The sequence below is a fragment of the Somniosus microcephalus genome, chromosome 7 (genome assembly GCF_052327205.1).
Source record: "Somniosus microcephalus isolate GS21.2 chromosome 7, FLI_Smic_1.0, whole genome shotgun sequence".
Classification (NCBI taxonomy): domain Eukaryota; kingdom Metazoa; phylum Chordata; class Chondrichthyes; order Squaliformes; family Somniosidae; genus Somniosus; species Somniosus microcephalus.
The window spans coordinates 259,566,289-259,587,718 of record NC_140993.1 but is presented as its reverse complement, the minus strand read 5'-3'; the positions used below and the strand labels follow the sequence as shown (position 1 = coordinate 259,587,718).

Here is a 21,430-nt window from a genome sequence, read left to right as displayed (position 1 = left end):
TGCTTATTGCTTGTTAAAGGCCAATCAAGAACAATATAATGTCGAATGATGCTGGAAGGTGGATAATGGAAAAGTGAGTGTTGAATGCTAGGTCAGCTGGTCTCATTGACCTTAGCTGACGAAAGCATTTCCAAGTATCAAAAATGCAGAGATACTGGAAAGATAACAGAGTTTAAATAAAGAAAGACTTGCATTTATATAACGCTTTCATGACCTCAAGACGTCTGAAAGTGCTTTACAGCCAATGAAGTACTTTTGAAGTGTTGTAATGTAGAAAACAGTGAATATACTTCAATACTTCAAAAGTACTTCATTGGCTGTAAAGCGCTTTAGTACTAAAATGAGAGACTGCTGACTTATTGAAACCACGCTATATATATTAAGAACAACTTGGCTGGTATTTATTTACAATATTCTAGATATGAGAGATCTGAGATGCATTTTCTGCATATTTTCAGTGCTGATTAATTGGAATGTGTATATCAGGGTTTTTACCACTCCAGTAATTGCTTATCTTTGCCTCATACCAGTTGTTGGCATAATAAATTCTCCACACCATGTATAAATATACATGAAATAGAAACAGAAAATGCTGGAAATACTCAGCAGGTCAGGCAGCATCTGTGGAGAGAGAAACATGCCTGGATGCCTGTATACATGCCTGGGTATCAGACAGCTTCTAATTTTCTTAGTTTTCTCACCTTAGATTTCCAACAATAAAGTCAAGTCCATGCAAATGCAAACAAAATGCACAAATCCCTGAAATAAGCACATCTCTGTGTAAACCTAAACCTCTCCGCCTCCCTCTCCTCCTTTAAGACGTTCCTTAAAATCTACCTCTTTGGCCCAGCTTTTGGTCGCCTGTCCTGATATCTCTCTCTACCCTCGTTTCCGCCTTCATCCCCATCCTTGCCTACTGTCTCAGGCCTGAACCAATTTGTTCGCCACCTTAGCATTCAGTTAGACACCGAGCGTAGCTTCCGGCCTCGTTTCATCTGCACCACAAAGACAACCGATTTCTACCGTGGCAACATCGCCTGCCGCTGTCCCTGTCTCAGCCCATCTGCTGCTGAAACTCTCAGTCATACCTTTTGTCACTTCCGGAATCCATTACTCCAATCTATCCTGGCTTGCTTCCCATCCTCCACCATCCATAAACTTCTGCTGCCCATGTCCTATCCGCTTTAAGTCCCACTTTCCCATCACACTCATCCTGCTGACCTATACTGCAGATGATACTAAGATGGGAGGGAAAGTAGTGAGTGAGGAGGACATAAAAAACCTGCAAGGGGACATAGACAGGCTAAGTAAGTGGGCAGAGATTTGGCAGATGGAATACAATACTGGAAAGTGTGAGGTTATGCACTTTGCCAGGAAAAATCGTAGAGCAAGTTATTATCTTAATGGCAAGAAACTGGAAAGTACTGAAGTACAAAGGGATCTGGGGGTCCTGGTGCACAAAACTCAAAAGGTTAGTATGCAGGTGCAGCAAGTGATTAAGAAGGCCAATGGAATGTTGGCTTTCATTGCTAGGGGGATAGAATATAAAAATAGGGAGGTATTGCTTCAGTTGTACAAGGTATTGGTGAGACCGCACCTGGAATACTGCGTACAGTTTTGGTGTCCATACTTAAGAAAGGACATACTTGCTCTCGAGTCAGTACAAAGAAGGTTCACTCGGTTAATCCCGGGGATGAGGGGATGGACATATGAGGAGAGGTTGAGTAGATTGGGACTCTACTCATTGGAGTTCAGAAGAATGAGAGGCGATCTTATTGAAACATATAAGATTGTGAAGGGGTTGGATCGGGTGGATGCGGGGAAGATGTTCCTGATGGGTGAAACTAGAACTAGGGGGCATAGTCTTAGAATAAGGGGCTGCTCTTTCAAAACTGAGATGAGGAGGAACTACTTCACTCAGAGGGTGGTAGGTCCATGGAATATGCTGCCCCAAAAAGCTGTAGAAGCTACATCATTACATAAATTTAAAACAGAAATAGACAGTTTCCTAGAAGTAAAGGGAATTAAGGGTTACGGGGAGCGGGCAGGAATTTGGACATGAGTCTAGGTTCGGATCGGTCATGGCGCTGTGGGTAGCGGAGCGGGCCCAGGGGCCGTGTAGCCTGATCCTGCTCCTATTTCGTGTGTCTAATTCTGTTAGATTCAGGAGATGGTTCTGTGATAGTGGATTGGCGGTTAGGATCAGATCAGCCATGATCTTATTGAATGGCGGAGCAGGCTCGAGGGGCCGATTGGCCTACTCCTGCTCCTATTTCTTATGTTCTTATACTGGTTCCCCAATTCCTCAAATTTACAATTCTCATCCTTGCGTTTAAATCCCTCCATGACCTCGCCTCTCCCGATCTCTGCAAGCTCCTCGAGGCCTACAACTTCCCTCTCATAGTCTCTGTTCTTCTAACCCTGACCTCTTGTGCACCCCCGCTTCCTGCACCCCACCATTGGTGGCTATGCCTTCAGCCACTTAGGTCCCACTCTCTGGAAATCCCCTCCCTAAACCTCTCCGCCTCTCCCCCTTTAAGACCCTCTTTAAAATCCACCTCTTTGACCAAGTTTTTCATTACCTTTTGTAATAGCCCCTTCTTTAGCTCGTCATCTATTTTCCTAACACCTCGGAGAAGCACATTGAAACATTTTTCTATGTTAAAGCTGCAATATAAATGCAAGCTGCTGTTGTTGTCTCAGGTAGGCGTTAAGTCTTTTTAAAGCCATATTTTCACCTCATCCATTTCTATAGGAGCTTTTCCATTAAGAGTATAATACCAGGATAATTTTAATTTCAGTATATCATTTAAAACTCACTTGTACGTAATGTACATTTAAATAACAGATTAATGGCCTTGTTTTCACCTTTTCAAATACCAATCTGATAATTGTTTGTCTAAATAGGTCCATTTAACACCTCATTATTCATGAACCACTAGGCTCTTAAATGGAACTGCGTAACATAAGGACTGTGGGTTGCATTTGGGCCACCTGATTATTCATCCAGCCCACGGTGTACATTTTACATTCTAAACAGACAACACATAACTAGTGCTCCTCAAAAACAATTAAAATATTAACCCTTCCGATTATGAGACTCTCAAGCATCATATTTTTTTACATTGCTTTAAAAAATCTGTCTGAAGAGATGTGAGGTAATCCTTAACTCGCTATGCTCCACACACTATTTGAAGAAGTGTAAAATCAAAACTGTTTTTTTTTGTCATTTCTGAGTCATGTACATGAATAAGCCTTTTCTACGCTAAGGTGATTATATATTTTCATAATTTCAAGGTTGAAAATGTACTGCATTTATTCAAATTCACATAAATGATTCAATAATGGCAATAACATTTACTATGCAAATAGGTAATGGTAAGAAAAACAAACTGGGTAGATATATAGTCAACAGTAAAAATTCCAAAGGAAAATTACAATAAAGCATTTAACATAAAGTCAGGTCCATGTGAATGCAAACTAAATGCACAAATCCATAAACCCCTCTGTCTCTCCCTCCTCCTTTAAGACACTTCTTAAAACCTACCTCTTTGACCAAGCTATTGGTCATCTGTCCTAAGATCTCCTTATGTGGCTCGGTGTCAAATTTTGTCTGCTAACGCTCCTGTGAAGCGACGTGGGATGTTTTATTATGTTAAAGGTGCTATATGTAAGTTGTTGTTCAGTCTTAATTCAGACACTACTAGCAGAACCAAGCCTGTTATACACAGTCTGGTTATGACACACATTCCAATAAGTTGTACAACATATCGCCAGTCCAGTGTCCATTAAACAATCCTAAACGGTCCTTTAAAAAAAAAAAAATGTCACCACCCCCCCTCCCCCCACACACACCCTGGACAAAAGGGCGCACGTGCAGCCCACTCCAAGGCTATGCTGACATCGTTCGGTGACTGGCAACTAGGAGCTTCGAGAGAGAGAGGCATGGCCTAGCTCACCTTCCAGGTTCCTGTAAGAGAACTATCTATGTGCCCGAATGCCACTGAAGTTGAGAACTCAGCATGTGGGTTTATCGAAGGTGAGAACCAGCAACCCACCAGTCTGTGATGGAGCTACAAAACACTCTGCCATTTTCCTAAATGGTCCTATTATTGGAAATATATAGCAATGAAATGACTGTTTCCTACATCACACTTCATAGAATCATACAGCACAGAAAGAGGCCATTCGGCCCATCATTCCTCTGCCCACTCTTTGAAAGAACTATCCAATTAATCCCACTCCCCTGCTCTTTCCGTACAGCCCTGCAAATGTTTCCTTTTCAGGTATTTATCCAATTCTTTTTTGAAAAAAGACTTGCATTTCTACAGCGCCTTTCACGACCTCAGGATACCCCAAAGCACATTACAGTCAATGAAGTACTTTTTGAAGTGCAGTCACTGTTGTAATGTGGGAAACGCGGCAGCCAATTTGTGCACAGCAAGCTCCCACAAACAGCAATGTGATAACGACCAGTTATTTGTTTTAGTGGTGTTGATTGAGAGGTAAATATTGGCCCAGGACACCGGGGAGAACTCCCCCCTGTTCTTCTTCAAAATAGTGTCACGGGATCATTTTCGTCCAACTGAGAAGGCAGACGGGACCGTGGTTTAATGTCTCATCTGAAAGACGGCACCTCCGGCAGTGCCGCACTTCCTCAGCACTGCACTGAGTGCCAGCCTAGATTCTTTTGCTCAAGTCTCTGGAGTGGGGCTTGAACCCCCAACCTTCTGACTCTGAGGCGGGAGTGCTACCCGCTGAACTACAGCTGACACTGATTATTATATTAAAGTTACTATTGAATCTGCTTCCACCGCCCTTTCAGGCAGTGCATTGCAGATCATAACAGCTCGCGGCGTAAAAGAAAATACATATGTAGTATTCGTAAATGTATGCTCTTGATAAAAGTATCACATCTGGAAAATGAGTTATAGGCTTAATACTCTATAATAAGAACATACCAATCCTGAAATGTTCCATCCATGTATTACAATATGATATATATATTTATACTTTTGTAACTGGGTACTTCAGAATGTAGAAATACTGTGTAGAGAACAATGGATAGCAGAGAGCAATCACAAGGCTGTAATCAAATTGGGAAGTTCACATGGAGCTATAAACTACAAGAGCAAAACTCAAACAGTTTATATCTGTCATCTGAACCTCTGGATTGAATTGCAGCCCTGAAAATCACTCTCTTCTATTTGCTATTATTTACAATGTCTTGCCATGTTTATCTCTTTTTTTCTGTCTTGCTATTAGCAGCAATGGCCCTGTGCTCCAAAATTGCAGGATGAGTTCCGTGATATTTTTATTTCTCTCAGTATGCTGCAGTTCTCAGCTCGATCTCAAGCACTATGCTCCTTATTGATAAAAAAGAGGTGATGGAAAAGGATTGGCTGAGGTATTTATTCCTCCATGCTACCGTTTCTGAAGCCCCATATTTTAGTCCCTTGCCAGTTTCTGTGTGTAATAGACAGAAGAAGGTAGTGCAGTATGATACGGAAAATATTGCAAGTTTGCAGAGAAATAATGTGCAGTTGATTGGAAGGATTTACACCTCTGCTATTTATCATAATGCTATAAATATAACTCCTCAATATTTTTCAGAATTATGTTGTAAATAAATTGAAATAATCAATATCCTAGAAATTTATCCTTTCATCTTAAGGATCTCAGTAAAGAGACAATTGACTAAAACATGTTTATGGGTAGCATTGGAATACAGAATTAGCAAATTGACAATTATTTGGTAATATTACCCTATAAATAGTAAGTCTTGATAACGTAAGTATTGTTTAAGAAATGTATGCATAAAAGATGTTTTTTTAAGGGGCAATGGAAACCTTTTTTTGAATCATAATAAAAAATAGCAAAGTTCAAGCTGGTTTACAGACTGTTTACAACTGAATCCTGTATGAACAAAGAGTTGGGATGGACAAAAAAGAATCTGCACACTTGTATGTAAAGAGGATTGTTTTTCTTTGTATTGACTGACTTGGGGCGCGTATCTGAACGCTAAAGGTTAAGAAGAGATCTGGTAGAGGTGTTCAAAATTATGAGGGGCTTTGATAAGGTGAACAGGGCGATATTATTTCCACTGTTCCTTGAGTCTAACTATAGGGCTAACGAAATGTGTAATCACTGTGTAAAAGAATGAAGAGGGGAGATTTAAAAAAAAAATTCACAGAGTTATTAAGACATGCACTGGCAGAAACAGTGGCAGGGTACATTATAGCTTTTAAAAAGGGAAGTGGATAAGTGTCTAGAAAAATAATAAACTAAAAGAATAAAAAGGGCAGGGAGATGGGATTAAGCAGACTGGGTGGACTAAAATGGCCACCCTTTTGTGATTCTAACTAGAAGTGAATTGGAACTTTAGAGATTTGCTTTTAGCCTAATACGTGGATCGCGTATATTACACGTGTGTTTGACTGCATGTTCGACAACTTGATTCTACTTTTATCCACAAGTCTGTATAGCTTCTCGAAACAATTCAATTTGGGATTTTTTTTTATCACCCAGCAACCCAGTCCCTCAATGAATGGACATTAAGGGACGTCGGTTTCCGAAGATGTTCGGAAAGTGTAGTGGGGGGCAAACTTTTTTAGATTGAAAAATAAAATTACTGGGAGTGTTGAGAGCCATGGTCAACCCGAACGGCAGATCAGGCGCACCAATGGCAATGAAGTCATGCAATAAAATGCTCTTGGATTTCTGCTGAAATCTGGGGCAACTTTCTCACCAAAGAATGGAGAAACAAATCAGGATTTTTGTTTTGTTTGTTTTACCTAAAAGCCCAACTGAGCGTCGATGGCTTTCGCTTGAAAAGGTGCAGATACTTGTATAGAGCAAACCTGCGCCCTTCCTGCAAGCTCATGGCCATCTGCCGTTCCCCAGGAATGCAAGGAGCCAGTGAGCGTGACTTGTGTCAACGCTGTTACGAAGAAAGTTTCGTGTCTACTTTTTGTGGGCGAAACTCCCCTCCCCTGCACATCCTAGGACAAAATGAATCCTTGCGTGAGTGCAGTTTAAGGCTAATTATGTGATACCCATGCAGGGGTGCGCTGTGCGGTGCAGGATAATGGAGTGAATGTTAAATAGGTCAGTGGCCATTCATTGGAACCATTCTAATTTCACTCCGCGGCAGATAACCCTTTAAGCGCTGCAGTGGCAGTTTTGACTCAAAATTAAATAAAACTCCCATTATTCTATGTTTATTCGGAGATTGAGGCGAACAAAGACGCCAGATCTGTGCATTATCTGATCTGGCTTTGTACTAGAACTTGGCAGAAAATCGTTTTTCTTAGTAACTAGTAGAGAACGAGTATGTATAACGCTGTGAAAGAGATCCTGTGTATTCAATATCCACTGGGTTACATTGTGATGCGATTGAAAACCGATCGCGCCGTGAAAAAGAACAAAGTTTTTACTTAAAATTTATCAAACTGTACAATTTTTAAAAAATTGGTACGATGCATGTTGATCCCACACAGCTGGAGTTCAAAGCATTTTAATGAAGCCCTAATGGTTGAGGTGCACAAGATCAATAAGATTATGTACTGAAAGGGTTAAACCGCTCCGACTCTTTAAGAGTGCTGTTCTACATTGCTAAATCAAAATTAAAAATGTTAACAAGATTATAAGCTTTCAGAGTTAATGATACCAAGAATACTAAAAGCTCTCTCGTTCCAATTCGGCTTTGGTAGAATTTAGCATTTTCATTTATAATATTCAACATTAGAAATGCACAATTTTGCAAATTACGCGTGCGATGAAAAAGATCAGCTTATTTGAAACCGATAGGGTTATTGAATGACCCCCCAAAAGGTTAGAAAATAAAATAAAACTCACTTCAAAAGTTCCAATCTCTGGTTATATTCGGAAAAGCGTGCGCCGAATAAACCTTTCTATTTGGGTCTGGATTGAATGCATAAGTAAACCTTTATTTTTGTAAATGCTTTTTTTTTTAAATGGCAAGATTAAAATTGGTTTCAATTTTATTTTTAATGCAGGTGGAAAGGAATGAAATGCTGCTTTTGGCAACATTTAAATATACCGTGGGCATTTCTTGCTATGCGGCAGTATTGAGGGACCTTGTAGATGAAACCCCCCTTTGCTCAAAGCTTCACCTTGTGCAGGGAAAGAGAGTCGGCTTTTGGTGACTGAGCGTTCTCCGAGCCGCCTTTGCCCTCTCTGCTTGCCCGGGTGAGTTTGCTGACTTTGATAACCTCCCATCACGTTACTCGTGTTAAGCGGCCTTTTTGTTGCAGTCCTTGACGTGTAAACTTGATCAGTCAGTCACCTTTATTTAACACAGGGCGAGGGGAGGAGAGAGAGAGAGAGAAAGTGTGTTTGTTTTATAAAGTTAAAAACCACCCGAACTGTTACTCAGCAGTCACGTCGATTTGGTTTATGTCCCCACTTTTATTTCACAAATTACTTCATCCCATTTCCCCCCCCCCAAAAAAATATCATATAATTTTAATATTAGTTATTACTGGCGAGGTTCCCGCAGAACTGACTGCTCAATCTGCTTAAATCACTGATGTTGGGTGAAATGAAACTGAGCTGAAAGTGACATGGGTAAATCGGTGGGAAAAAGGCCACGACAGCTTTCGACTGTCATTTCAAACATGGTCCTCATATGTATGTACAACTCGGCTGACAATTTGTGTTGTTGCTCGGGTCCCACATCTGATCTAGAAAGGGTGTCAAGAGGACTCTGCTTCCTGCACGCATAACCTGCAAACAGTCCAGAGTAAGTACTCCTGCACCAATACCCCCCCCAAAAAGGTTTCCTGCTCTCGGGTTCCATCCTCCTATCGGGTTACAGTGGCACAGACAATCCAAGTGTTCGAACAGAAACTCTGTTGACTTAAAACTGCGATTCGGAACAAAAGCACAACAGGATTGCAAAGGCCAAGAACGCGGCAATGGGGAGGTTAACACACAGAAAAGAAAATGTTTTAAAAAAAAACCCTGCTATTTATCTGCTCAGGTATGTGTCGTGTCTAAATGCAGAATCCTGGTTGCCATTTAATTTTTTTTTTAAAATAAGAAATCTACCATTTATATCGAATTATTAGAGTTCCCCAATTTCTCCCACGGATCCCAGAACTATGCAGCTTTCAAGAATGGACGTTGGTATTTCTTTTAATATAAAATATTTGAAATCCAAGATTTCCAGGCCTGGTTCCACTTTATTTACTACTATAAACTACACCGAGGCAAAACTGTAAAATAAGTTTGCCTAAAAACGCCAGGAGGTGTTTGTAATTGAAGGGAGGGTGAAATGTGCTAGTTTCATCGCACTGATTAAACGCAAACGCGTTTCTGGTGATTTAAAAAAAATCGAAGTCATATTTCAGATTCATTTTTAAAGTACAGTTAGCTGAAAAACATGCCATATATGCAAACTGAACTGTAAGTTATACAACATTAAACCACTGCCCCCATTTCCCCTTTGTTAGTAATAGTTCAGAATAACGAGGGGGGGGGGCGGTTGTTAAACCTTCTACACTCCCTCACAAGAAAATAAAAAATATATATAACTTCATTCACAGGGTAACACTCGGATTTTTTTTTAAAGCAAAGCAAGATCATAGACTGTCCAAGTCCCACTCATGAGTTTGAACGCGAGACATGTATTCCCATCTCTAAGACATCTTTCAATATAGTTTGTATAATATCTGACAGAAGAAGGATATTTTCACCGGGGAAGGAGTGCGTCGATAGCCGAACTATGTGGCGTGGTCAGATCGATTCGCTGCAAAAAAAAGTAGGGGGGGGGGGGGGAATCTAATTCCATTTTCACCCCGAAAACATTTAGATGAAAAATTCAGGCATCTAGGTGCATGTCTCCTTCTGATTTGTGATTTTTTTTAAAAGACTCCCCAAATTTGCAAATGCCCATGATAAGTATTGCTTACATGTTGTAGCAAACTTCATGATACAACATTTAAAATAAAAAGGCGCGTTGGAGCACTGTGTGGAACAAGCGAACTGATCGCCAACCTACTGGTGTGAAGCACGCCAGGGAAATGCGGATTGGCGCTGGAAGCTGAAGGGGCAATCCAGTTTGGAATATTTGGATATAAAATGGCATCTGTGTAGCTGAGGGCACTGTTCAATATTTGAATGTCGAAGACTTCTTCGCCACAATACAAATTAGATGGATGCTGTGACGGCAGAATTCTGGAACATTTCTGCAACTATACTGACCTACGGTGCCACTCCTAGAGAAAGAGGGCTGCCCAGTCCAGATGGAGGGGCACATTTAGTACTGGTTCTAGTTATGTCTGCATGTTGCACAGAAATAAAATATATATACATTGGAGTGTTTATGTCCATGCAAGTGTGGCTATCTAAATGAAAGATTGTTTTATTACACAACTGACCAGCTTGTGACAACCCAGAGAGCTGGACGGCAGCAAGATGTGACGGCACGTTAGTGCCAATCTCACTATAACAAGGCAATGAAACCGGGGGGAGGTATGCAAATCCCACGGTTCTGCTTTGCAAAAATGTGCATTCTATTTAGAAACAAAAAGAAACATGACCAGTCTCTTTATTGATTTGATATCCTGAACATATATAATATGCAAATCAAGCCATTCGCCTATTTAAATATTTATTGGGTGGGAGGGGGAGAAGGAAGAATAAAAAATGTAAAAAAGGCAAATCTATTCATTACTGGAACTGACTTATGCCTTGCAATAAAGCCACGCTTCGTTCTACAATGTTTGAGTTATTGAAAAGCAAGATTTGCGTGGAGTTGTGTAGCACTGTATCATTCTCTCTCTCTCTGTGTGTGGATGTACTGCTCCCAGTTAGTCAGTCAGTCAGTGTGAGTGTATCTGTGTCAGTTTACAGCCCACGTAACGGCGCTTGGAACTGACGCACAGGCACTCGAGACAGACAGACAGACTGACTGATAGATGGACGGATAGACGGGTCATGACGGACGGGTAAAATGCACAGATGTTAGGGCGGAACCTGGAGTTGTTTTGAACGTATTAGCTGCCACTTCCAACACTCAAGTGCAAGTGGGTCGGTCTGATTATTTTTTTCCCTCTTATTTCCACCCCCCCACCTTTTTTTTTCTTTTCAGCAGAAAACTCAAGAGGAATTGTGGCTAAATAGAGCGAGACTAGGATCAGCAGCAGATTGTTTTATATATATATATAAATATATATATAGAGAGAGAGACACGAGCAAAATCGTCCGACCGCCTGGTAAATCCCTCAAAGTTTTACTTTAAAATCGCGGTGAAAGATCCAAGACAAAATTCTGGTGAGAGAGAGAGAGCAAAATAATAATAAGCAACTCACCGATTCCGTACCAGCAGTTCTCCGTCTGCGGGGGTTGGGACGCGGACAGACTGAACGCAGACAGCCTCTCTGAAGTTTGTGCCCAGTGCTGTAACTGCGAGTTTTCTCATGGTGTAGCCGAGGCCTCCGAGTCGGTGAAGCGAGCGTGACATACAGACCAGACAACGGTGAAGGGGGATCGCCCAAAAAGCCAGCCACAGCCAGCCCAGCCCAGCAACACCGAGCGCCGGCCTTTTTGATGTCCGGAGTCCGGTGAATGGCCGAAAGGAGACTCCCTGCCAAAGCAAAATTGGTAATAGGTACTGGGCACAGAGCAACAGAGAGAGGGGAGAGAGAGGAAAAATACGGAACAAAGTTCAGGAAGTGCCCCAACAGTTAAAGCACAGACTTTCTTTCCCCCTGCTGTCGCTGTTGCCTTTTGGATCAGCTTATTATTTGAACAAACTGCAGTTCTTTATATAAAAAAAAAGGGACTAGTGATTCAGAAACAATATTGTTTATAGCAGGTTTTAAGGGCCCAGGTTCTATACAAAGGCAGAAAGGGGAGGTGGGGGTGGTGGTGGAAATACAATTGTATGGAGTAATATTACTGAATAAGATCACTGGAAGAGAGAGCGCGGCAGAGAGAGAGAGAGAGACAGACCCTCCTCTTCCCGTACGAATTATTCACTTCCTCAAAGGTGTAACGAATCAATCTGGAGCCGAGCTTCAACTACCAACCAAAAGTAGGAGAGAGAAAAAAAGAAATCAATATTATCAATACCACAGTAAGCTGAAGTCCTGGGCCTTTTCTTTAAAAAAATTTTTTTGATTTGAAGAGAGAGAGAGAGAGACCTCCGTTTAATTGGCGACTCGTCCTGTCAAGTGACCGCACCAGACTCTCTCTGCACAGCTTCCTGCAAATTGGCTGGAAAGTTTCTCTTTTAATACAATAAAACCACATCGGAAATAATACCGGGAAGAACAATATAAAACAACCAAAATCCCCCCCCCCCCCCGAAGGCAGGCTGATCTGAAACCTTGTGTATTTTTTTTTAAATTAAGAATTTGGAATGCAGCCGCCCTGAAAGTTTGGAAGCATCGCCGAGCACTAAGATATAAAGGAGGAGGCGAGAGAGAGAAAACCCAAATCTTCTGTTACTTGTTGTGCAGAACAGCTTAATCCTCATCTTGGAAATGCAGACGAATTGGTCCAAACAAACAGCGAGAGGAAGAACATTCACGTGGGTCTAAATACCTATTTGTTTCTTGCAGACAAGACACATATTAACATTGGCAAATTTGGATTGCAACCAGAAGTTTTCTTTTTTTTTTAATGATTGTTGCTGCTGCTGATGCACTGTTTTAATATTTCCTAAGGGGGAGAGAGAGTGAACTGAGAACATTGCAATGCGCTGGTGAGTGTAAGAAAGGAGGAGGAGCGGATTGTCGCTGAATGCTGTTCGATGGCTCTGCGGATCAGTTGAGACGGTCTGCTCAGTGGATATTGTGTATCTCCCCGGAGCCCACCAGAGTTTTCTCCCCCCCCCCCCCTTCAACAGTCTAAATAATAATAATGATGGGGAAATAATTCACGGCTCTCTCACTCAACTGTGTGAGATGTGCGCTATCTGCCTCTTCTCTGCATTGATTTAAGTACTGAAAGTGGGCAGTGTGAGAGAGAGAGACAAGAAGAGGCTGTGATACAAAGTAACTGGAGTGTGTGTCTTATCTTATGCATATGAGGCAGTGACTGAAACCCTTCTCAGTCTCGCTGATATCTCCTGTCGCTGAGGAGCTTTGCGGAGCGGCCGGGGCGCTTACTGACAAGCAAGACTTTCCCCCATCAACCACCAACCTTCAGGAGAGAGACAGACAGACACAGAGTCCCCCCCCCCTCCCTCCCTCCCTTATTGAACAGCTTCAACTCTTCCTCTTCTCCCCTCTCCCTCCCTCCTTCCCTCCCTCCCCAAACCACCCCCCCTCCAAAAAAAGAACCCCCCCCCCACACACACACACACATACTTCACAAAAATCCATTTGCTGCACTTTCGCCTCCTGCCTTTTGCTGTCTGCATGAAAACACCGAAAATTAAAGTAACTCCGGAAACTCCTGGCCGGCAACAGAAGCAAGCCGAAACATGCCGAGGAGGAAACAGCAAGCTCCCCGGCGCTCGGCAGGTAAGACCTAAAGAGAGAAGATGCACTTTCCTTTATTTTTTCATTTTATTTTGCATTTCATCCAGGTGCTGTACCAAATGCAGGATATGGATGCACGGAGATTGGGATTATTCTTTAGGGTTACCCCCCCACACACACTACTAACCCCCCCCCCCACCTTTTATCCCATTTTATTATTGCCCCGTCGAGTGTGTGCGTGTGTGTATATACACAAGTGTGCTGTGGTGTAGAGGGGTTTATTATATTGTCTGCCTTTCCTTCTCCGGGTGTGAGTGGCGTAGTTTGTCAGGTGTCTGTCAAATGCTGTCACCGTCATGTTATTTTTTTTAATGCGTCGTGGATTTGGTCGCATATATCGCATTTTACACCCCCTACCTGTATGCACCCCCTCCCCTACACTCCCACCCTTGCAACGTATGAGGAGCCAAGTCTCGATTTAAAAAAAAAATTAAGCATTGAAAGTCCAGCCATATGATTTTCCCCAAAAATGACAAGAGGCATAATTTATTTTTTTCTGGGGGTGGGCTGTTGCAAAGGAGCTGATGTTGGAAAGGATGTCTTAAAATAACAAGCTGCCTCCCCTCTTTTCAAGATGTGAGGGACATGTGCAGTATAGACTTTCTAGATCCATTTTGGAAGTTCTGAATGGTGACTCTCTGGTTGAGGGATCGGTAACCCCTTGAACGTGCACATAAAAGAATTCAATAGAACATTTTTTTAAAGGAAATGTTTTTTTATCTGACAGATTTTTTTTGACCAACAGGATCTAGTTTTCTATCTCTCTCTCTCTCTCTCTCTTTCTGCCCCTAATAGGCGATTGCCATCCTTGATTTGATGTGTGATTGATCCTCTGTCATCCAGGCAGCCTTTTGATCTATTCATTGCTGATAAACATCAATAAATCACTCACCATAGCAACCCACATGTTCCTGACGTTACATTCTGCAAGCAGGTCACTTATCGGTCCCCCCCCCCCCCAACAAGTTTGTTTTGAGCCCCCTCCTCCTCTTCCCATCCCCCCCCCCCAAACCAACCAAGTTTTAAAGATACAGGAACCCCCCAACTTCCCAGAAATGATGTATTCGATTCAATCCAAAAATCATGGGCTGGATCTGAATTGTTACTTTAAAAAAAACCTCGTGAAACCGTCCTACCAAACAAACTAGCGCCTGAGCGTGGTTTGAATAACACGCTTTAAAAAGAAAAGAAAACGATGAGTGCAGGAGGGTCAGTTTCGATTACACCGTGGGCTTCGATTTAAGTCCAGGGGAATCGGATATCGGCAACTTTAAACAACAAATATTTTTATAAAGGGGGTTGAGCAACTGACACAAGCGTGATGGTGCATGGTAATTCGTCCTGACAGCTCTTACATAGAAACAAGCCGTCAAGGCGACTTTTCCCAATATTGATTTAATTGTCTCTTTTTTGACAGGCACATACATCATTGGTTTTAATGGCCAATCAGAAGTTGGCAGACTTTAGTCTTTCCATTCTTTCCCGTACATGACATTTGGCATACTTAATCAAAATGCAGGTTTGTAATCGCAATGAAGAGTTGATGACTGAGTCATCTGCTGTTTAAACGGATAGAAAATTAGCTGCAAAGATGGTAAAATATCGTTTACAGTGGCATTTTAAGCACATTTTATAGATGAAATATGGGTTCATTAGGCTGTCTCTTGGCTTGTCTGGCTGTTACAACTTGCATAACTGATGACTTTTTTTTTCCCTGAGAGTATCAAGAATGTCTAAAAAAAAATGATTGTTTGGCAGACAGGAAATGGTTCTGAAGATGTGGGCCAACAGATACTTCTCTGTAAGTAAGAGTTCAAGCTGTTGGTGAAGGAAAGGGGGGGGGGAAGAGGCTGAGGTAGCCCCATTGCTTCTGTACAGAGAATTGGGGAGGGGGGCACTGCTCAGAGGAAATGGTCCCTTGTAAAACCAGCAGGCCTCATAATTATCACTTAAAAAAAAAGGAGGGATCAGTAAAGGATGTTTAGCCCGCTTCATTACCAAGCCCCTAATTATCTGTAAACCTGATGGATTTGTGACAGGTTTAATGATTAATGCTGACAAATTTAGTAAGGTGTCAGGTTCGCAGTCAGTTTGATGTGATCAAGTTGATATTATACAGTCCCCATAGCCCGTAGTGCAGTATTAACTCAATTTACTGGTGCAGGTGACAAATGGACTTTGCTACCTGACTAATCATGTCACAGAGACAATGCTGCTTTAATGACCTCAGTAATTCTGCTTCTTAACAGAGCAATAAAGCCAGACTAAAACATTTTAGTTGAGTTGCTAGTTTTCTAAATGCTTATCGCAGTTTCTGTTTTGATTTTTTTTGACATGGCAGTAATTTTTTTAATGAATAGTTTGGTTTTACATCAAATGTGCAGCACAGGAACAGGCTATTCGGCCCAACTGGTCCAAGCTGGTGTTTATGCTCCTCATGATCTCTCCCACCTTACTTCATCTCACCCTATCAGCATATCCTTCTATTCCTTTCTCCCTCATGTGCTTATCTCGCTTCCCCTTAAATGTATCTGCGCTGTTTGCCTCAACCACTCCCTGTGGTAGCCAGTTCCACATTCTCACTGCTCTTTGGGTAAAGAAGTTTCTCCTGAATTCCCTATTGGATTTATAATTCTTATTGGATTTAAATCATATCTGAAGCCCATTACAGACCTGTCTCTTCAAAGAATGAAGGAGAAATAAATGTTTTGTTTTTTTTCGTTTCACTGCCCCGCGTAACGTTTTGTGACGAGGAAGTCTTTCTGCCCACTCTTGGTGCTGATGTTTTGTGTTTGTATGACAGAAAGTGCCAAAAATGTGCGCCACTGGAAAAAAGTTCATTTAGTAGCAAGCGTTGATGGTGTGCTTGTGGGGCAAACTCTAGTTTTAAATTCCTGTCTCTTTTTAATCTATATGCCTTGTAAAGCCAAGGTATGTGGGAGTGTAGAAGGTTAAGGGGCGATCTAATTGAGGTGCTTAAGCTGATGAAAGGAGTTGATAGGGTAGATAGAGGGAAACAATTCCCTCTGGTGTGGTTGGGGGGGGGGTGGTGGTAGGGGGCATAACCTTAAATTAGAGCTGGGTCGTTCAGGGGTGATGTCAGGAAGCACTTTTTCACACAAAGGGGAGTGGAAATCTGGAACTCTCGCCCCCAAAAAGCTGTTGAGGCTGGGGGTCAATTGAAAATTTCAAAACTGAGACTGATAGATTTTTGTTAAGCAAAGGCTATTAAGGGTTACGGAACCAAGGCCGGTAAATGGAGTTAAGATACAGATCAGCCATGATCTAATTGAATGGTGGAACAGGCTCGATGGGCTGAATGGCCTCCTCCTGTTCCTATCTTCCTATGCCACGGGTAACAGCTTAAGCCACAGTTCCGGAAGGACCAGATTGCTGAAATCGTGGACTAACTCACCAGTTTCACTTCAGAATGTCGTCGAGACAATCTTGTCAGCCTGAATGTATCAGCTACTCTGGAGGAGGCTTTTACACTTTACTGGCCCATCTGAATCTTACAGTAAAACATCATCATATTTTTCCAGTGGCAAGTTGCTTGCTGTGTGAAGAACCTTTTAGGCCAGGAATAATTCAGCTCACTTATATTTGTAAATGGCTTGGAATATTAAGCACTGCTCAGACGTAAATGGAACCCGCTTTAACAACAGCAACATGTTGTGGTGTTCCCAATCTTAAGAGACCAGGCAAAATGCTCCAGATTTCTGAACTTCAGGTGTATTTTAACAATATTGGTTTACTAACGCCCCTCCATGATGATTTTCTGCCCTTCCAATCCAAAAATCCCCACAGACATCACTGTTTAAAGCTTTGTCATGAATAGGTAATACCATTGGGCTGCGTCAATTAGACTCTGTCTCTGCAAATTGAAACTTTTTTAACGACAGATTATCACATTTTTGTCCCTTTCTATAGTCAAATGTAAAATGTAGGCTATTAAATAACTGCCAGAACTCATGCCTATAATATTTATCCCTTAACCAACATCACGAAAACAGATTATCTGGTGGTTATCACATTGCTGTTTGTGGGAGCTTGCTGTGCGCCGATTGGCTGCCGCGTTTCCTACATTACAACAGTGACTCCACTTCAAAAGTACTTTATTGACTGTAAAGCGCTTTGGGACATCCTGAGGTTGTGAAAGGCGCTGTAGAAATGGAAGTTCTTCCTTTCACGAACTGTGCTCACTGTTGCCACATGTTCTTTGATAATCCGTGCAGCCTTAGTCTAAGTGGGTTTTCTCTCCTGGTGACGTTGTGTGCACTGTTTTAGGCTCTAATCCACAGATTTATTCATTGTATTTTTGTTCCACATTTTCTGCTTTGCTGGTCCCTTGTCGCTATATGTCCTTCTTCAGCCAGGAGAATGTAAGTTGTGGCGTTCTCCATCTCCATTGCCAGTGCTGTAGACAGGTCCTCATCTCTGAGTTTGAGTATCTCACGTTTCTACAGTTCTCAGTTGAAAACTTGACAAATTAAAGAGGCAAGTTCACATGATAGTTAGCCCTGAGACTGAAATTCATGACTTTCTGGTTGAGAGCTGAGCATTCAACTGGGATACCTGGGAGCAGAGGAGTTCTCTCCGGTGTCCTGGCCAATATTTATCCCTCAAACAACATCACTAAAAACAGATTATCTGGTCATTATTTCATTGCCGTTTGTGAGACGTTGCTGTGCGCAAATTGTCTGCCACATTTCCCTACAGTGACTACACTTCAAAAAAGCACTTCATTGGCTTTGGGAAGTCCCAAGGTCGTGAAAGGTGCTATAAAAATGCAAGTTCAATCTTTTATTAAAATTGTGACATTTTACCTCATGATAAAAATGTCTTCACTGCAAAACTGACCCTTCTTTCCTTCAAAGCTACTTCGGTATCTCTCCTTCTCCCACCCCAAAAAAAGAGAAACATCACTTTGTGTAGATGGAGGAGCTACTTCTTTGAAGTAGTTTAACCAGATGAAAGTCCAGGTATCTCCTGCCAGTCACTCTTGCCTGTCCAAAACCTGCCACCTCATTTGCAATTGCAGTTCTCTGCACCCCCTCCGAGTTCTCAGGTGCTTACTCTCGACCTTCCTATCTCATTATTTCTGATATCCTTCTTACATAACCTCCATCTCTCCACAAGGTCCCATGAAGCGGATCCCCGATTTAACGTTTGTTTAAAACTGATTATGGACTTCCTTTGGGGGGGTCACTGTCTCCACAGTCCTGGTCTGGCTCTATGGGGAGGTCTCGCTTCCCTCATCCCACTTCCACTGTCCCTCCTTCCTTCCCTCCCTCCTTTCCCTCCCTCAGTAACTGCAAAGTCTGCTCTCCCTGACGGTTTTGTGGTGGACAGGCTCTATGGCACATTTAAAACCCCATTTTTTTTTAAAACCTTCTGCATGGCCCCTTAAAATCCCAACCATTCCTTTCACATGTGACCACTCCTATCAGGAGAAACTTCTTCACCCAGTGAGTGGTGAGAATGTGGAACTTGCTACCACAGGGAGTAGTTGAGGCAAATAGCATAGATGCATTTAAAGGGATACTAGATAAACCCACGAGGGAGGAAGGAATAGAAGGCTGTGCTGACAGGATGAGATGAGGTAGGATGGGAGGAGGCTTGTGTGGAACATAAACACTGCCCATGGACCAGTTGGGCTGAATGGCCTGTTTCTGTGCTGTAATACTATTGGTTGCTGTGGCTTGATTCCTGGATATCCTTTCCACTGCCTTCTTGTGTAGACATCATATTTGGCATCTGGGGCACTCGACCATGTCGCATTCGCCATTGGGTATCTGGCATCAGATCCAAAGTTGACAATCTTCAGCTGAGATACATGGAGGTAGTTCAGGATTTAAGAGTTAAGAAAAGTCTGTAAAAGATGCCCTCTGATAATATGCAAGCAAGCCTTATTATAGGTTGGCCAAAAAACTGCAGCAATGAGGCATTTAGAATAATAATATTCTTAATACGATGCAGTTATATGTCTTTTTTCTCTCTCTCTCTTTTGTTTGAAACTTCACAGAGATGTCAGTAAAACGTACTTTGTGCAGACCCACTGTAACTGTAGTGAGTTGTGCCAACAGATTAATTTAAGCGAGAGGGGAAGGAGAACCAGGTGGGTCCTTTCTGCACAGATGTAAGCAGTGACATTAGACGAGCTCATTTATCATGTTTATTGGTTCATAAAAAAATGCCTGTCGTATACAAAAAAATGACACTTTTTTTTAGGAAGTTGCGAAAATATTAAAAGGCACATTTTCCATTTGGTCAAACTATTTTCTGTTCTGAAAGGTATATTAATGTTTCTGGAATTCTTGGACTATTAAAATACCTCAAGTTGATGTGACACAATGGAAATATGTCAAACTGAATAGAATAGGAAAGGTTTTCACTAGAAAAGATAGCCAAATTAAAGAATCAGTTACAAGTCAATTATCCCCTAAGAACTGTGATATTCCAGGAGGTGCCCCATGTTAAGAAACTGAGCTTCTTCATTGAAGTCGTAGTTTGTCTTTCCCGAGTCTTGTGTTGGCCAAAATTGGAAAATTGTGACAACACAAGTGCCTTGTTTGAATTCCTGTGATCAATTTAGATGTACTTTTAAAAGTTACTGCAATTAGATTGCAGTTGGCAATTTGTCAACAGTTCCTCTCTTTCGGATGCGACTTTAAACCGAGGCACCGTCTGCTCACTCAGGTGGATGTAAAAGGTCCCATGACACTATTTCGAAGAAGAGCAGGGGAGTTCTCCCCGGTGTCCTGGCCAATATATATCCCTCAACCAACATCACTAAAACAGATCATTCTCACATTGCTGTTTGTGGGAGCTTGCTGTGCACAAATTGGCTGCCGTGTTTCCTACATTACAACAGTGACTACACTTCAAAAAGTACTTCATTGGCTGTAAAGCGCTTTGGGGTGTCCTGAGGTCATGAAAGGGGCTAATAAAGGCAAGTTCCTTTCTTCCCCCACCAAGTCAAGCCACACATTCAATTCAAGTACAGCTGGTCGGCTGGTTTTGGGAATAGCTGAAATGGGCACGAGCGTTATTGGAAAGCTGACATGCACTGTCAGTTTTTAAAGGAAGTATTGTAATCAGGTACCTTTTGTGTACAAGTCATAAGTTGCTAATTTTTTGAAAACAAGGTGCTCACTTATCAGCAGACCAAGTGGTGGCTCACTGCAAATGGTATCTAGTCCTGTGCATCATGAAACTTTTTAAGAGCGTAAAAAGTACTTTTGAAAGAAATGTCACTGCACTCTGAGTTCATCGCTGCGTGTGTATATTCCCATCACAGTTAGTACACTTTGGTCTAGCCCAGATTGTTATTAGGTTATAACTTTTGTTTATCCCAACAACAGCAACAACAACTTGCATTTATATAGCGCCTTTAACATAGTAAAACATCCCAAGGTGCTTCACAGGAGCGATTATCAAACAAGATTTGACACCGAGCCACATAAGGAGATATTAGGGCAGATGACCAAAAATGTGGTCAAAGAGATAGGTTTTAAGGAGCGCCTTAAAGGAGAAAAGAGAGGTAGAGAGGCGGAGAGGTTTAGGGAGGGAATTCCAGAGCTTAGGGCCCAGGCAGTTGAAGGCACAGCCACCAAGTGTGGAGCGATTAAAATCGGGAATGCACAAGAGGCCAGGATTGAAGGAGCGCAGAGATCTCGGATGGTTGTAGGGCCAGAGGACATTTTAGAGATAGGGAGGTGCGAGACCACGGAGGGATTTAAAAACAAGGATGAGTATTTTAAAATCGAGGTGTTGCTTAACCAGGAGCCAATGTAGGTTAGCGAGCACAGGGGGGATGGGTGAACGGGACTTGGTGCGAGTTAGGACACGGGCAGCCGAGTTTTGGATGACCTCAAGTTTACGGCGGGTAGAAGGTGGGAGGCTGGCCAGGAGTG

The 21,430-nt window shown here is 42.1% G+C and overlaps 2 protein-coding genes across 3 annotated transcripts in view; one reads left to right on the top strand and one right to left on the bottom strand.

The window, feature by feature from the left end:
* LOC147115257 (prostaglandin reductase-3-like) overlaps positions 1-11,850 on the bottom strand; it is a 60,335-nt gene extending 48,485 nt beyond the window's left edge. The window contains exon 1 of one of the 2 annotated variants that reach the window (XM_085993650.1): positions 11,337-11,850. In XM_085993650.1, the coding sequence (XP_085849776.1) occupies positions 11,337-11,488 (152 nt within the window). In that variant the 5' untranslated portion in view covers positions 11,489-11,850. The remainder of the gene's footprint in view (positions 1-11,336) is intronic. The other variant, XM_085993651.1, reaches the window with a different exon arrangement.
* A 70-nt stretch (positions 11,851-11,920) lies between these two features.
* tshz1 (teashirt zinc finger homeobox 1) overlaps positions 11,921-21,430 on the top strand; it is a 103,126-nt gene continuing 93,616 nt past the window's right edge. The window contains 1 exon segment of the mRNA XM_085993649.1: positions 11,921-13,496. Within this exon segment, the coding sequence (XP_085849775.1) occupies positions 13,457-13,496 (40 nt within the window). The 5' untranslated portion in view covers positions 11,921-13,456.